The sequence below is a fragment of the Schistocerca cancellata genome, chromosome 1, assembly GCF_023864275.1.
Source record: "Schistocerca cancellata isolate TAMUIC-IGC-003103 chromosome 1, iqSchCanc2.1, whole genome shotgun sequence".
NCBI lineage: Eukaryota > Metazoa > Arthropoda > Insecta > Orthoptera > Acrididae > Schistocerca > Schistocerca cancellata.
The window spans coordinates 64016124-64035018 of record NC_064626.1 but is presented as its reverse complement, the minus strand read 5'-3'; the positions used below and the strand labels follow the sequence as shown (position 1 = coordinate 64035018).

General features: G+C 38.4%; 1 protein-coding gene across 2 annotated transcripts in view; it reads left to right on the top strand.

Annotated features, from left to right (window-relative positions):
- Positions 1-416: 416 nt before the first annotated feature.
- LOC126164949 (anaphase-promoting complex subunit 1) overlaps positions 417-18895 on the top strand; it is a 361025-nt gene continuing 342546 nt past the window's right edge. For both annotated transcript variants that reach the window (XM_049920281.1, XM_049920280.1), the window contains exons 1-2: positions 417-597; positions 671-808. In XM_049920281.1, the coding sequence (XP_049776238.1) occupies positions 574-597; positions 671-808 (162 nt within the window). In that variant the 5' untranslated portion in view covers positions 417-573. The remainder of the gene's footprint in view (positions 598-670; positions 809-18895) is intronic.

The window sequence follows — 18895 nt, the reverse complement described above, 5'->3', positions numbered from 1 at the left end:
AAAAATGGATATAAAGCACAGCTTCTTGTAAATATTTTGATTTGATGCGAAAGCAAACCACTAGGTCGACTGGTGAATCACTTTTCTTTAAGTGTGCTCATATTTCTTACAGATGTCACATTTTATATTTCGATGGAAAATAAAGACTGGTTCGACCTATCCGTAATTAATTTAGAGAAAGAATAACTAAAAGATTACGAGTTGCCATATATATGTATACACAGACTGTGTAACTGTAACACAACGGATGTGTACTTTGGACAAATATAAATATTATTTGTTTATAATTGTTTGGACGTGATTATTTATAACGTGGGTAAATATTAAATATCCTATTGATGGCACGTCCAGCGGCTGAAAGAAATAAAGATCAGCTCTTTTTGACAGCTGAGTTTGATTTTCATTATTGGTACTCGTGTTAGAGACAGAGCACGCGCATTTCAAAAGTGCCGCTTGCTTGATTATGAAGTAGGTTATGCGTAGTTTTCAACGCAAATTTTTATTTTTGAGTAGAGCAGGAAGTTATTTGACGTCAAAAAGGTGACAGCAAATCTGGACAACGAGGAGGATATCATGATTGCCGCATCTGAACCACAGGTAGGCATGGCTACAGTTGATACAGCGTTTGTTTACGTTTCGGGCACCAAACTTTACGCATATTTTGTTGTAGGAGTTTGTGCCTTTCGGACGGCATCATCTACAGAGACATCCGGGAGATGTAGTAGTTGAAGCTATTAACCGGCAGCACCATCCAGACTCCTCTTTGCTTCATCGTCTGAGCCAAGTTGCAATATCAGAGGATACCAAGGTAAATACAAGGTGGTCAAAATAAAATTGGCACGAAAAATGTTTTCGCACTTCCATGACTATATAATATGAATAGGAAAGAGATCATTACCAAACCAGACACACACTCAATAAAGTGACAACTCACACTGCACTTGAAGCTTTTGCAAGAGTTCTTGAGATGTTTTGTGAAGAGAGGACAGAAAGCTAAGGCAGTAAATCTCCAAGTTTTCAAGACCGCTTGATCTCTCTTCCTGTAACTTTTGCCTGTGGGGGTAGTTGAAGGATTCGATACAGTACCCACACAATGGGACAGGTACAGTAACATATAGAAAACATTATTGCTTCCGTGCTTCACTTAGACCTACTACACATTCCAATTTAATTAACTGGTATAACTTATTTTGTATCAGAATAATAAACATTTTTGGGGCAGCAGCTGTTTTGGGATCTCAACACCATTTTTGAGTTAGGCATTTCTAAGTACAGGTTTCATGAACAGCCATTCACACTGCAGTGTTTACTTGACAGAGCTCAACTGTGATTTAATCTTTTTATAACCGACTCTATTGATCGCAAATGTCACAATATATTTCAGTTATAAATGTTTAAACAATTGAAAATCAGGCTGGAATGTTTCATCATCTTCTAATTGTTATGAAAGCAATGGTTTAGGGAGAGAGGCTTCATGACTTTTCCTCAGGAGTTTCTGTTTGTACAGAACAGCACAATATTCCCTGAAATTTAATTGTTGAAAATTATGCTCCAGCTTTTATGGTCTTCACACTGTGTTCTTACAGTACTATGGTTGCATTCTTATCATTTTGCAATATATATGTGGTATCATTATTGCCCATATACCCTTTTAAGTCCTGTGATTTTGTAGCACATGTTTGTCAATAGTACAGACAGTCTACTCAAAACTGGTGACATTTATCATAGAAAAAGCGAAGATGGCATCCGGTAGGATAGAGAAAACTTGGTGTAATGATGTAACCTTCTTTAAAAAGAATCATTACTTCTTACACCACTTTTGTCACATTTATTAATGCATCATCACCACCACCATTTTTTATTTTTATTGATCCACTTACAATGAAAAATAAATAAAAAATAAAAGCAACTAGCATCTGTTTAAAACAAAGAATTTTTATATTGTTATACAAAATGATAACAGATTAAATGACGAGACTGTTTGAAACAGTTTTTGAATCTTTCAGACAGTCTTTATTTTAAACTAATGCTAGTTGCTTTTATTTATTTTTATTTAATTTTCATTATGAATTTTCTTTCTGTTTCCTGTAGACCTTAGATCATATTTTATTGGTCTTGTTGTCTACAAAGCAGCATGTGCATAAGACATGGACACATGATTTTATACATATGAAAGTAATTTCTGTACATAGTTATTTAAGATGACAATACACCATATACATTAAGTATTTATAGAGTATGCTTCACAGATGTAAATATTCTTCAGAGGGGTAAAAGCAGTGTTGCTATGAAGATAACTTTAAAATTTCTCCAAATGTTTTGAAATCGATCATTCCAATATGGCGCATATAAAGTCGGAACGTACACATTATGAAGACGAAAATACATCAAAAAACAAACACACACACACTTTCCACAAAAAGCCTAATGACACTAACGGGACAAGCGCGGGAAATGGGGTGTTTTTGGGTGGGGGCAAACTAAATATAAACAAATTTAGACACCCACCCCCATACAAAACCACACAAAACGATGAAAAAAACCGACTTCACAAAACTCCCCAAATACCACTAAACACAATATCATCTGGAATCGGACACTTCCCTTGACCTATATAGCTCAACAGCAGCTCCCGATCGCATAAATTAAGATCAAACACTTCCCTTGGCCTGTATAGCTCAAAAACATCTCCCGATACCAATATCAACATACACAGCCACACATTGGGATCGAACACTTCCCTTGACCTGCGCACTGTTAATTTTATCCGTCATATCCATTCCTGAACAAAAACAACAAGTGATTAATTTTACTAAAATTACCACACGATGTACAGCAAACAACACTAAATTAACCTCCACACAAAATCGTTAACTCACTGAAGCAAATTCCAATACAAACACAGCCGACACTTGAACAATTCTGGATAATGAGCAAAAGGAAACTGAGCCCATTACACCACACAAACGAAAACCCTGAACATACCACCAGAGAGCACATCAAACCACAACACGACGACATCTACAAACACGCCACACTCACAAACCAAACTCCGCGCCGTCATGGCGTCACACACGACAACACCCTTACGTCACGGGTCAAAGCAGACGCGTGGGATCGGACGCTTCTGTCGACCTGATCTGGGTTATATGTAAGTTAAATAATTCTTCATTGAGTGCACGCTGATTTAAAGACAAATTCTGAATGTATGTTTGCGAGAAGAAAAATTAAAAATGGTGCATAGGCTCAAGCAGTTGGCACACACTACAGATACCTGATGATGCATCTGTCCAAAATGCTTAATATTGGAATAATAAAGTCAGCTTGCAACCACTCAATGACTTTTTCCTCATCAACCTTTTCAGCAGTTTGCACACTGCACATATTTCTTAAACAGAAGTTTACATGTATCTCTAGATTTACAACCAAACGCGATTCTAATAGCCCTGTTTTGCAGTTCAGAAGTGCTGATAGCTGCTTTGCACTTTCTCTGAAAAGTGGCCCCATATTTAAAGCAAGAATGAAAGTAGGCATTGTGGGTCAGAAATCAAACATACATATACTGTGAGACATTTATTTAGTTAGCTTACAGTCGCAAGTGACAATGCTAAAGAAAAATAAAGAATAAACATACATTTCTCAAAAGCAGTTACTCTTCCAAGGAATAAAAAACAGACTTCACTGGTTGGTGTTTTGTTTCCACAGTGTCATCTGCATTCAATGGGGTTTTCTTATTACAGCAGGATTTTAGTGTGCAAAGAAGGAAGCATGTCTTGCTGAGTTTTGTGTTGAGGTATTCACTGGTATCAGTGACCATGATTCGGTTGTGACAACAGTTATTACCAAATTACATAGGACAACTAAAAAAAGTAGACAGATATACAGGGTGTTACAAAAAGGTACGGCCAAACTTCCAGGAAGCATTCCTCACACACAAAGAAAGAAAATATGTTATGTGGACATGTGTCCGGAAACGCTTACTTTCCATGTTAGAGCTCATTTTATTACTTCTCTTCAAATCACATTAATCATGGAATGGAAACACATAGCAACAGAACGTACCAGCGTGACTTCAAACACTTTGTTACAGGAAATGTTCAAAAGTCCTCCGTTAGCGAGGATACATGCATCCACCCTCCGTCACGTGGAATCCCTGATGCGCTGATGCAGTCCTGGAGAATGGCGTATTGTATCACAGCCATCCACATTATGAGCACAAAAAGTCTCTACATTTGGTACTGGGGCTGCGTAGACAAGAGCTTTCAAATACCCCCATAAACGAAAGTCAAGGGGGTGAGGTCAGGAGAGCGTGGAGGCCATGGATTTGGTCCGCCTCTACCAATCCATCGGTCACCGAATCTGTTGTTGAGAAGCGTACGAACACTTCGACTGAAATGTGCAGGAGCTCCATCGTGCATGAACCACATGTAGTGTCGTACTTGTAAAGGCACATGTTCCAGCAGCACAGGTAGAGTATCCCGTATGAAATCATGGCGGTGAATCGAGGAAGTACAGTACATACTGACGAAACTAAAATGAGCTCTAACATGGAAATTAAGCGTTTCCGGACACATGTCCACATAACATGTTTTCTTTATTTGTGTGTGAGGAATGTTTCCTGAAAGTTTGGCCGTACCTTTTTGTAACATCCTGTATATGTCCAGTAAACTGGAGTAAAAAGCAATAGTGTCATTTCTCAATGTGGAACTTGAAACTTGTAGCACAGTTCAGGAGATGTAGACTAACTATGACTCAAGTTTAAAAGAATAATTGACCATTGCTGCATAGATATGTGCACAGTAGCACTGTTCATTATGGAAGGGACCCTCCATGGTATACAAGCTCTTTAAAGAAATGTATAAAGAAACAGAGACTACTGCGTAATAGGTAAAAAAAAAAAAAAAAAAAAAAAAAAACATATTGCTATTCAGAGGGAGATGCAGAATGAAATGCATTTGGCTGTCAACAGAGCAATGTGAGAAGCCTTCAGTGACTGTCACTGTAGAATACTATCAAATGATCCTTCACAAAACCCAAAGAAATTCTTATCATATGGTAAGGAACCAAAGTTAATGTCCAGTCATTAGCAAATGAGACAGGAAGCGAAATTGAAGGAAGCAAAGCAAAAGCTGAAATGTTTCACTGTGTTTTCAAATCTTCCTTTACAAAGTAAAACTCACGAGAATTGCCCCAATTTAATCTCCATATCACTGAAAAGTTGAGTGAAATAAGTGTTAACATCAGTGGAGTTGAGTAACAGCTGAAATAATTGAAATTGATCAGAGCTCCAGGGCCTTATGGCATCTCTGTCAGATTCTATACAGAATTTGTCACTGAGTTAGGCCCCCCCCCCCCCCCCCCCCCAAGTATAATTTGTCGTAGATCTCTTGAACAAAAAACCGTGTCCAGTAGTTGGAAGAAAGCACAGGTCACACCCATTTACAAGAAGGGTAATAGAAGCGATCCATAAAATACTGTTCAGTATCCTTTACATTAATTTGTTGTAGAAGCTTAGAACATATTCTGAGCTCACACATAACGAGGTATCTTGAACAGAATCGCCTCCTCAGTGCCTATCAGCACGAATTCCAAAAACATCAATCACGTGAAACCCAACTCACATTTTTCTCACATGACATACTGAAAGCTTTGGATCAAGGAAGTCAGATAGATGCAGCATTTCTTGATTTCCAGCAAGCATTTGACTAAGTACTACATTTACATGTATTGTAATAAGTACAATTATATTCGGTACGTGTCGTTCATGTTGTTTGTTAATGACCTTGCCGACAAAATTAATAGTAATCTCAACTTTTTGCAGATATACAGTTATCTGCAACAAAGTACTGACTGGAAGAAGCTGCATAAATATTCAGTCAAATTTTGATAAGATTTCAAAGTGGCACAGAGACAGAAAACTTGTTACAAATGTTCAGAAATGTAAAATTGTGCGCTTCACAGCAACAACAACAACAACAAAAGAAAACCGACGACTTTAATATCGGTGAATCACAGTTGGAATCATCCAACTCATACAAATACTTGGGTGTAACACTTTTTAGGGATATGAAATGGACTGATGACACAGGCTCAGTTGTGGGCAAAGCAGGCAGTCGACTTTGATTTATTGGTAAAATACTGGGAAAATGCAATCAGTCTACAAAGGAGATTGCTTACAAATCACTCGTACAACTCATTCTGGAGAATTTGTCAAGTGTGTGGGAACTGTACCGAAAAGGAGTAACAGGGGATATTGAATGCATATAGAGTAGGACAGCACAAGTGATCACAGGTTTCTTTTTTTTTTTTTTCCCCATGTAGGAGAATGCCACAGAGATGCGGAGTAAACTAAAGTGGCAGACTGTTGAAGATAGACATAAATTATCTAGGAAAATCCTTCTTTCCAAGTTTCTAGAATTTGTCTTTAAATGATGACTCTAGAGATATATTACAACCCCCTACTTATCTTTCACATAGAGATTGTGAGAACAACATTTGACTAATTACAGCACGGATATAGGCATTTCAGCAATCATTCTTACCAATCTCCATATGCGAATGGAATGGGGAGGAACCCCAATAACTAATACAATGGGACGTACTTTCTGCCGTGCACTTCGCAGCGGTGTCCAGAGAATACATGTAGAATGTGTTTATTCCAGTTTACATAGCTTTGCAGCCATACTCCTAAGAGTTTGGTTCTCATACTGTTAACAACTTGTTCATCATTGTGGATATCCATATCCCTGTGTGCAGCATTGTGGAATTTTATTGGAATCTTTTTTTTTTTTTTACTGTTTATTAGAATCTGATTTATTCCTTGCACAGTTGCCAAGTTGTTTTGTGACAGAGTTTACTGGTTGCTGTAATTCTTCCTTACTTTCTCCTTTTAACAGAATTGTGATGTCATGTGCAAATATGATCATTTTATGAGCACCTAAATGAAAGCGTAGATCATTTACGAGTGGCGTTTGAAAAGTCCGTGCAAAAACAAAAACTACTTACGTGTTTGGGGTAAAGCTTTCTTTATTTTTCGACATAGTCTCCTGTTAGACTTATACACGTTGTCCAATGCTGTTCTAATTTGTTGATCCCTTCTGAATAATAGGAATTGTCCAAGTCTGCAAAATAGCTATTAGTTGCTGCAGTCACCTCCTCGTTTGAATAAAATCTTTGTCCCGCCATCCATTTCTTCAAATTGGGGAACAAATAGTAGTATGAGGGAGCCAAGTCTGGAGAATAGGGGGGATGTGAAATGAGGTGGAAACCTATTTCCATTACTTTTACGACCACTACTGCTGAGGTGTGTGCTGGTGCATTGTCGCGAGGGAAAAGGACTTTTTTGCGGTCCAATTGACAGCGTTTTTCATATAGCTCGGTTTACAAGCGATCAAATAACAATGAATAATATGCACCTGTAATAGCTTTGCCTTTTCCAGATAGTCGATGAGGATTATCCCTTGTGAATCCCAAAAGACAGTCGCCATAATCTTTCTGGCTGAAGGAATGGTCTTCGCCTTTTTTTGGTTCAGATTCTCCCTTGGTAACCCATTGTTTAGATTGTTGTTTGGTCTCAGGAGTATAGTAATGTATCCATGTTTCATCCACAGTGACGAAGCAATGCTTGATTGATTGATTGATTGATTGATTTTAACAGGGGAGCTAAAACAGCTTAGGTCTGACCCGCCACTGCCCTCACCGAAACTAGGTTTATTGTGCGGTATTGCTCCCTGTATATCTAGTAAAGCCAACCAGTGCCCTTAAATAGTGCAAGGAGTCCCCATACCAGTTTTTTGTTAGACAATTTCTTCAGGTCTAGTTGTCCCAAAGATTATGTATGTTTTACTCTCCAATCCCATGCATTCAAAGGTTAGGTGTGATGCAGTTTCTTCACCCTCATCACAGATCTTACATTTAAGGTCCTCTTCCATTATACCCATTGTGTGTAGGTGTTTTTTGAAGTTCCCATGTCCGGTCATCAGTCCAGTCATGAGTCTGATCTCTTTCCTGTTCAATCAGAGGATTATAGAGCTTCTTTTAAAACATGGCTTGGGCATTATTACCTTACCATGTTTTTGTTTATGGACCTTGGTCCGATATCCTACATGCTGTTTCCTAAGCCAGTTCCGTAGTTCTAATTTGATCATAGCCTTTCTGATTGTCAAGACAGGTTCCGGTCCAATAAATGGAGTTGTTGCCCCCATCCTAGCCCATCTATCGGCTTGTTCATTGCCACAGATCCCTGAGTGGCCAGGAACCCACACTAGGTACACTCTATTGCTTCCCCCTAGCTCCACCAGTTCCCTGCAACAATCTGCAACAATCTTAGATCTTGTTGCAGGAGCTGCCAATGATTTCAGAGCTGCCTGGCTGTCTGAATAGATGCAGATGCTATGTTCATTGTAGCACCTACTCATATTCTCCTCCACACATGCCCTGATTGCAGTAATTTCGGCTTGGAATACAGAGGCCAGTTTTCCTAAGGAGATGCTGCTCTCCAGTCTTGGCTGAACCCCTTACAACCCTGCCCCAATGCCTTGATCTGTTTTTGACCCATCGGTGAACCACCTGATGTCCCCCATACAGTGCTGAACTGTTTTCTCCCGCTGCTCCCTACTTCCAGTTATTATGTTCTAAGACTTGTCGAAGCAGTTGGAAGTTGTTAGATAGCCGGCAGGCACTTCCCCAGCCATACCTATATTTACCTCACTCACTATGTTAGTGTGTGATTCTGCATATCTGAATGAGACCCAGTTTTGGCCAGTTTTATGTCTGTATGCCCCAGCTTAACCCAAAGGTGAAGTGGAGGCATATCCAGCACGGATTCCATTCCAGCGGTTTGTGTGATGCTAATTCCACCCATTATGGCTAAGCAGGCCAATCTCTGCACGTTAGCAAGCTCCTTAGCAGCGACCTGCTCTTCTACCTTCTTCCAATACACTACAGCCCCATAGGAAATCCTAGGTCTAACCACTGTGGTGTATATCCAGTGCATACCCCTGGGGCTTAGGCCCCATTTTTTGCCAAAAGCCCTTCTAGTACTCACTAAAGTGCTTTTTGCCTTGGAGCAGATACTCTTAATATGAGGGGTCCAAGTTAGCTTCTCATCCAAGGTTACCCCTAGATATTTCACTGTCCCCTTCACGGGTAGAGTTTCATCGAAGAGCTTTAGATTCCAACCTGCATGCTGAATATGTCTCTTTGTAAATGGCACCACAACAGTCTTCTTAGGATTAACTCTCAGATCCTGTTTAATGCACCATTTTTGCATAATGTTCAACCCTCCTTGTGTCATATTCCTGACTGTGTCAGTGAATTTGCCAAGTATTACTATGACAAGGTCATCTGCGTATCCTTGGCAGAAGCATTGTCTGGAATTTAGTTCCTCAATGAGTTCGTTCACCGCTAGATTCCACAATACAGGAGACAAAACTCCTCCTTGTGGGCAGTGTCTAGTGGTCTTAATTACCATCTTTTCATTCATCATGGTAGCCTCTACCTACCTTCCACTAAGCATTGCTCTGGTCCACCTACATATAGTGGTCCCCAGGTCATGCACCTCTGCTGCCAGAATCGAAGGTCATGTTACTAAAGGCCCCCTTGATATCCAGGAAGATGCAGAGGGCTATTTCTTGGAAGTGAAGTGCTTTTTCCATCTTCCCAACAAGTTGGGGGAGAGCTGTCTCACGTGATTTACCTGGTTGGTATGCGTGTTGGTTCAGGTGTAGAGGGACCCTACTTAGCCTCCTCTCCCCAACATATACATTAACCAGTTTTTCCAATGTTTTGAGAATGGAGGAGGACAGATATCCTTGGCCTTGGTATGATCAATTCTCCCTGGCTTTGGAATGAAGACAACCTTCACTGCCCTCCAAACATTGGGAATGATTCCTACTGCTAAGCTAACCCTGAATAGCCTGCATAGGACTATTATAAGCTCTCCTCCTGCCTGTTGCAGGAGAACTGGAAAAATTCCATCTGGGCCAGGTGACTTGAACGGCTGGAATGTTCCCACCGCCCACTGGATTTTGTTGAAGTTCACACACTCCTACCCGATTCCCAGCCCTCTTTTCGAGTGCCTGAGAACCGTTATCTCTCTGGGATCATATACTGGTCTGTGTTATCCGGCAGAGCATATTGAGGAAAGTGAGTTTTGAGGAGCAATTCCAGCTTCTCATGTGCTGTCTTTGTATATTCCCCATCCTCCTTCCTCAATGTACCTCCTGGATTATTTGGTACTCTAGTGAGGATCTTGTGAAGTCTGGCTTGTACAGCCGTGCCTTCCACTTCCTCACAGAATGCCTTCCAGGATGCCTCTTTTGCTTGTCTTATTGCAAGATTGTAACTGACAAGGGCCTCACGATATTTAGCCCATTGTCCTTTACGTCTCGCAAATTGAACAGTCTCCGTACCAGTTTTCTTTGCATTTCCAATTTGTTATTCCACCAAGGAACACTCCTGTTTGTGCACTTTCCCCCTGGTGATTGTGCAGTTGTCCTGATATGAGGTCACTATGGCAGAGGCCTTTGCTACTTCCTCAAATTCTACTGGCTCCCGTATCGTGGTTTTAATTTTGGATAAGCCTAAGTCAAGGTCCTTTCTATATGTCTCCCAGTCTGTTTTCCTGGGATTGCTATAAGTCATGATCTGTCTGATTCCTATTTCAACCTTGAATTTAATGTACATGTGGTCCGATGAGGGTGGCTCCAACACCACACGCTATTGTTTGACATAGCTACCCATCGTCATGGAACTAAATGTTATGTCAATTACTTCTTCCCTTCTGCTATTCCTGAATGTAGGTTCATTGCCCCTATTCAGGACCTCTAAGTTGTTAGCTAAGAGGAATTCAAGAAGGTACTCAACTCTACTGTTGGTGCCCTCGCTGCCCCACACTAGGTTGTGGGTATTGGCGTTGCACCCCACCAGCAGTTGGTCACCTTGCCGATGGCAAGTCTCTACCACTCTCCAAACAATGCTTAAACCCCTGTGGATTCTTCCTGAACAGCTGCAAACCATCCTTGCAACACTTCACATGATTCCGTTTTTGGTTAAGCGTGAGCAATCGCGGAACCTACCTTGCGGATAGCTTTCTCGTGTCCAAATGTTTATGCAAAATATTATGTACCTGTTCATTCGAGATGCCCACAGCAATAGCAATCTCATGCACATTAACTCTTCTGTCATCCATCACCATTTCAAGGATTTTATCAATGATTTCTGGAGCCGTAACCTCCACAGGATGTCCAGAACGTTCAGCATCACTTGTGCCCATCTGGCCACTCCATAAATTTTGAAACCACTTATAAACTGTTCTAATCGAAGGTGCAGAGTCACCATAATGTTTATCAAGCTTCTCTTTAGTCTCCTGAGGCGTTTTGCCTTTCATAAAGTAATGTTTAATCACCACACGAAATTCTTTTTCGTCCATTTTTTGACAGTCACTCGACTTCCTTGATTAACACAAATGCCAAACACATAGAAATAGACCAATATGGCTGAAACTTGGTGTGCATTCTTTCTGAAGATGCTACTAACTAAACATGACCTCTATACTTTTTTTTGCCATTTTTGCCATTTGGTGCCATCTCTCAGACTTTGCGCGGACTTTTCAAACACCCCTCGCATGTGCAGCAGGAATAAAATAGGTTCCATTACTGTTTCTTGGGGTGCACCATACTTAATTAGTTTATAGTCAGACAAAATTGTTTTTTGGTAGAGCTTTGTGTGCATGATGCACACATTTAGGTTGACATTCGTGTGCTTGATGCAAACTGGTTGCTTGTATTTGCTAAGGAAGGAACAGGTCCAATCATTGGACAGACCTTGAATACCATATTTTTCAAGCTTTGACAGCTGGGTCAATCCATACCAATGGTCCAAGAAAAAAATAATTGGTTGCTTGACCATCTCGGAAAAATTTTATATTTGCTGGGTGAATTCCCCAATGTATAGTAGTCACAAAAATATTTTTTTGAAAAATTTATTGTTTATTATTTGAAATGGCGACCATATTTGTTCCAGGCCACATGCGTTTTTTTGTATTTGCATCTACATTTTTTACAATTATTCAGTGGTGGATTGTCCCATGCCTTTCAAATGAAATGCATTTAGTTGAACACACTCTGGGGTACAAATTAACATCATTATCGCTTAGCTGAATGCATTCTTTAATATATTTTTAGTAGTTCAAAGTTATCATCCACAAATTTAAAAAAGACTCGATTTTTGAACAGTAGTTTTCCAAAGAAAGATTAAATTCTCAGCTTTAATGTACACTATTTTAAAAAGTTGATTTTTAAAAATTTTTCCATTTTGTGGCTTGCTTTGTCTTTGTTGGGGGACCAGATAAAAATCTGAAAATTTCACAGTTAATAGACCTTTATGATATCAAACTGCAGTATAAATTTCAACTTTGAGATTCAATTGGAAGTTATGGAAAAAAAATTACAAACACGAGACAAAAATATGTTTTTTAGTTGTTGTGGTCTTCAGTCCTGAGACTGGTTTGATGCAGCTCTCCATGCTACTCTATCCTGTGCAAGCTTCTTCATCTCCCAGTACCTACTGAAACCTACATCCTTCTGAATCTGCTTAGTATATTCATCTCTTGGTCTCCCCCTACGATTTTTACCCTCCACGCTGCCCTCCAATACTAAATTGGTGATCCCTTGATGCCTCAGAACATGTCCTACCAACCGGTCCCTTCTTTTGTCAAGTTGTGCCACAAACTCCTCTTCTCCCCAGTTCTATTCAATACCTCCTCATTAGTTATGTGATCTACCCATCTAATCTTCAGCATTCTTTTGTAGCACCACATTTCGCAAGCTTCTATTCTCTTCTTGTCCAAACTATTTACCGTCCATGTTTCACTTCCATACATGGCTACACTCGATACAAATACTTTCAGAAATGACTTCCTGACACTTACATCTATACTCGATGTTAACAAATTTCTCTTCTTCAGAAACACTTTCCTTGCCATTGCCAGTCTACATTTTATATCCTCTCTACTTAGACCATCGTCAGTTATTTTGCTCCCCAAATAGCAAAACTCCTTTACTACTTTAAGTGTCTCATTTCCTAATCTAATTCCCTCTGCATCACCCGACTTATTTCAACTACATTCCATTATCCTCGTTTTGCTTTTGTTGATGTTCATCTTATATCCTCCCTTCAAGGCACCATCCATTCCGTTCAACTGCTCTTCCAAGTCCTTTGCTGTCTCTGACAGAATTACAGTGTCATCGGCGAACCTTAAAGTTTTTATTTCTTCTCCATGGATTAATACCTACTCCGAATTTTTCTTTTGTTTCCTTTACTGCTTGCTCAATATACAGATTGAATAACATCGGGGAGAAGCTACAACCCTGTCTCACTCCCTTCCCAACCACTGCTTCCCTTTCATGTCCCTCGACTCTTATAACTGCCATCTGGTTTCTGTACAAATTGTAAATAGCCTTTCGCTCCCTGTATTTTACCCATGCCACCTTTAGAATTTGAAAGAGAGTATTCCAGTCAACATTGTCAAAAGCTTTCTCTAAGTCTACAAATGCTAGAAATGTAGGTTTGCCATTCCTTAATCTTTCTTCTAAGATAAGTCGTAAGGTCAGTATTGCCTCACGTGTTCCAGTATTTTACGGAATCCAAACTGATCTGCCCCGAGGTCGGCTTCTACTAGTTTTTCCATTCGTCTGTAAAGAATTCGTGTTAGTATTTTGCAGCTGTGGCTTATTAAACTGATTGTTCGGTAATTTTCACATCTGTCAACACCTGCTTTCTTTGGGATTGAAATTATTATATTCTTCTTGAAGTCTGAGGATATTTCGCCTGGTTCATACATCTTGCTCAAGGCCGTCAGTAGTTCCAATGGAATGTTGTCTACTCCGGGGGCCTTGTTTCGACTCAGGTCTTTCAGTGCTCTGTCAAACTCTTCACGCAGTATCGTATCTCCCATTTAATCTTCATCTACATCCTCTTCCATTTCCATAACATTGTCCTCAAGTACATCGCCCTTATATAGACCCTCTATGTACTCCTTCCACATTTCTGCTTTCCCTTCTTTGCTTAGAACTGTGTTTCCATCTGAGCTCTTGATGTTCATACAAGTGGTTCTCTTATCTCCAAAGGTCTCTTTAATTTTCCTGTAGGCAGTATCTATCTTACCCCTAGTGAGATAAGCCTCTACATCCTTACATTTGTCCTGTAGCCATCCCTGCTTAGCCATTTTGCACTTCCTGTCGATCTCGTTTTTGAGATGTTTGTATTCCTTTTTGCCTGCTTCATTTACTGCATTTTTATATTTTCTCCTTTGATCAATTGAATTCAATATTTCTTCTGTTACCCGAGGATTTCTACTAGCCCTCTTCTTTTTACCTACTTGATCCTCTGCTGCCTTCACTACTTCATCCCTCAAAGCTACCCATTCTTCTTCTACTGTATTTCTTTCCCCCATTCCTGTCAATTGTTCCCTTATGCTCTCCCTGAAACTCTGTACAACCTCTGGTTCTTTCAGTTTATCCAGGTCCCATCTCCTTAAATTCCCACCTTTTTGCAGTTTCTTCAGTTTTAATCTACAGGTCATAACCAATAGATTGTGGTCAGAGTCCGCATCTGCCCCTGGAAATGTCTTACAATTTAAAACCTGGTTCCTAAATCTCTGTCTTATCATTATATAATCTATCTGATACCTTTTAGTATCTCTAGGGTTCTTCCACGTATACAACCTTCTATCATGATTCTTAAACCAAGTGTTAGCTATGATTAAGTTATGTTCTGTGCTAAATTCTACCAGGCGACTTCCTCTTTCATTTCTTAGCCCCAATCCATATTCACCTACTACATTTCCTTCTCTCGCTTTTCCTACACTCGAATTCCAGTCACCCATGACTATTAAACTTTCATCTCCCTTCACTATCTGAATAATTTCTTTTATTTCATCATACATTTCTTCAATTTCTTCGTCATCTGCAGAGCTAGTTGGCATATAAACTTGTACTACTGTAGTAGGTGTGGGCTTCGTATCTATCTTGGCCACAATAATGCGTTCACTATGCTGTTTGTAGTAGCTTAACCGCATTCCTATTTTCCTATTCATTATTAAAGCTACCCCTATTTGACTTTGTGTTTATAACCCTGTAGTCAATCTGCGATATCTAGGCTTATGGAATAAAATATATCAGTTACAGTATATAAGTTAATCATATCTATGATTACTTACTTTTTGTATTGAAAATAAGCCTACTAATTACGTTATATTGTTCTCTTTGTTATTTGTTTTTAGTACATCGCTCATTGAACATTTGAGAAATTTGTTCACTCAGTTTGGGTGTTAGATTATAAGTTTGCCCATTCGCAGTTGTAAATTCCATGGGAGACAGCTTCCTTAGTACATTTTTAAGTGTCATCCAAACTTGATCTTTCTCAATTTTTTTTAAATACAACATATACATCTTGTTTTTGACAGTCAATATTATCAACTTCGCCAATCCACCACTGGTCATTGTAAACACAAGCCACAATGTTTTTATTTTGAGGAACCAGTTGTACAAGTTTTCCACACTCATGAAGTTCACTATCAGATGAAGTTGATGAGATCTTACACTTCAGTAAGTTGCTTGAATGGGTTACAAAACAATGAAAAGATCGAGTGCCTTTAATCTTGTGGCAAGTGTTGTACCTTTCCTTCAAGAAACTGTCATAGACTTCTTGTATTTCCTCACATTGCACAAAAACATAGGTGATTCCTTTGACATGTTTTTTACAGAGTTCAAACATTTCCTGAGGTGTTATGACATGATCGTCATCGGTCCACTGCAGACTTGCTTTTGTGACAGCTCGCTTTGTTGTATCCCCGACACCTTCACAAGCATTCTTCCCATGGCATGAAGCAAAAAAGTGCCATTCTACATCAAACCCAAAATCCCCTTTATGAAAGGAGATGTTAATAATTTTTGTTTTGATTTTATATTGACTTGCTGCCCCATCCGATAAGTAAATCAGTTTTTTTATGGAAAGGTGGTGCTGTTTAATGTAGTTTGTTAGTTTTAGTTGAAAATGTGCAATGCTGTAGTGTTGTGTTCAGGGTACTCACTTATGACACTAAACTGTGGTTCATTAGTTTATCTTCATCTTAACAACAGAATACAAATGGATGAACTGTGGTCTGTTTATTTACACAGTGGTGCCCTTGTACTTCATCTTGAACAACAAAGGAATAATTTTCCGAAAAGTCAGCAAGAACTAAGCATTTATCAGCTGCCAAGGTTTGCTTTTTGTCTTTCAAAAATTTACTTTGAGCTTTTGCAATAAAATGATGCATTTTCAGATTTTCAAGCTTAGTTACCAACACTTCAAACAAGTCTTCTCATGATTTTATGACTTTCACCATTTCATTTCTGTCTTGTGTCAACCATTGTTTGTATTTTATGTTGTCAGCCATCAAATTGTCGTCTTTGGATTCTTCAAACTTGTCAAGTAAGGCTTGTTTGCCTGGACAATCTTCACATTTTTCCTTGATCATACAATTGTAACTGTCAATATTGCATACTACAACTTCCAAAAGGTCTTTATAGTCAACTCTAAGATTGGCCCCATCTATCGTCAACTTTATGTTCTGATGATACAAACAAACACGAACATTATGGGTGCCAGATGCCCCTGCAACAATACACCATCTTGGTCTCACCTCTCAAAACTTTGATCTTCCAATTTTAATGTCAGGATTTTCTTCTTTAAATTCAGTGAATAGTTCATTTAAATTGCACAATATTAACCTTTTTTGTTTTTGAATCTTTGAATCATTTTCTTTCACAGAAACACAGCCTTTTTTGCCAGACAGCAAACGGCTGTTATTTTCATCGTCATAATACTTAATAACTTTATTGATTGTGTTTTCATCTCCCAAATTAGATGCACTTTTCTTTTGTAATGCTGGTAAAATCTCCCGTTCTTTTACTAATTGCCTTGTTAACTTAACAAGACGTTCTGGCACATTAAATTCATCACTGACTTTTGCTCGACTCCAGGAATTCGGCAGTAAACTGATAATCTTAATTTTATCCTCTTTGTTTGAAGTACTGCATTTAGTTTTTATTTTTTCTATCAAATCATCATATTCGGTTGGTGAAGTTGTGTAACTTCCATCTGTTTTAGTACAAATTTTATTTTGAAATGAAGCTTCCAAATTCTTTTTGACTGTAGTTGCCACTTTCTCAATTTTTGTATTCAAGACACTTGGTCTTTCATCTTGACTTAGTTTTCTAATTTTACTAGCAGGCGATATACCCAGGAATTCACAAGCTGTATCTATTTTTTTAATGGTTGCTGATAAGTCACAAAATTCTGTATCTGAGGTTTCACTGTCCTTTCTGTTGTGAATTACAAATATCTTTGAATAACATGATGGAGACAATGATTTTCGTGGTATGAGATTGACAAAAGGGCTTTTATTTTTAGAGTAATGATCAAATGTTATTTCTCGCAGACCTTTTGTTATAGGTTTCTTATGTTTCTCAAAAGGGTCCATGCAGGATTGGCCAAAAAGGTGATGAAATTTTTTTAAGTAGTTCGTTTCATGGTACTTGCATGTTGATTTGACCTCTGGGCCAAGTCGTAAGTAAAACAACACTTTTTCTTCTTCACTGTAATCTTCGATTAATGTAATGTCTTTAGGATACACTCCAAACATACTTAGCTTATTTAGATAGAAGTTCTTGAAGTGTGAGTAGACAATTGTTGGTGTAAGGGAGAAGACAACAACCAGACTTATATAGGCTTGCAGATGCAATTATTAGCCTGCTGAACCAATTACCACATCATTGTTTCAACAAATAATCATTAGCTAGTGTAATGTAGTGTGTTACATAATGCAATTGGTATACTTTATTTGATTAGCCTACCAGATATTGCAGATGTTAAAAACCGTATTTTTGACTCGTGTTTGTAATCTTTCTTCCATAACTTCCAATTGAATCTCAAAGTTGAAATTTATACTGAAGTTTGATATGTTGAAGGTCCATTAACAGTGAAATTTTCAAATTTTTATCTGGTCCCCAACAAAAATATTGCAGGCCACATAAAGGCAAAATTAAAAAAAAAAAATTTTTAAAATAGTATATTTTTTAAAGTGTAAGCTGCTCACCATTGATACTCTATAAAAAGTAACTATACTATACAGTGTAATAACAGAAAAATATTAAAGCTGAGAAATTAGTCTTTCTTTGGAAAACTACTGTTCAGAAATTGAGTTTTTTAAATTTGTGGCTGATAACTTTGAACTATTAAAGAATACATTCAGCGAAGTGATAATGATGTTAATATGTAGCCCAGAGTGTGTTCAACTAATGCATTTTATCTGAATGGCTTGGGACAATCCACTACTGAATAATTGTAAAAAATGTAGATGCTTGCAAATACAAAAAAACGCATGCAGCCTGGAACAAATATGGTCGCCATTTCAAAATAATAAACAATAAATTGTTAAAAAAATATTTTTGTGGCTACTAAACATTGGGGAATTCACCCAGCAAATATAAAATTTTTTCTGAGATGGTCAAGCAACCAATACTGGACCACTTGGTATGGATTGACCCAACTGAATCTTATGATCCACCATGTCAAAAGTTTTATGTAAGTCAATAAATACTCCTGTAAATTCCTGTTACTTGTTGGTCAGGCTTTTTATGCAATTAATGCACTCATAAATAACAGTTATAGTTGACCTCTTATTTCTGAATCTATGATGTTTATTACATACGATATTGTTTTTATTTGCAAATCCCATGAGTTTGATGTACATAATTTTTACAAATATTTTTGAAATACAAGAGGAAATTGTGATGGGTCTGAAGTTATTTACATTATTTCTCTCACTTTTTTGATGTACTGAAATAAA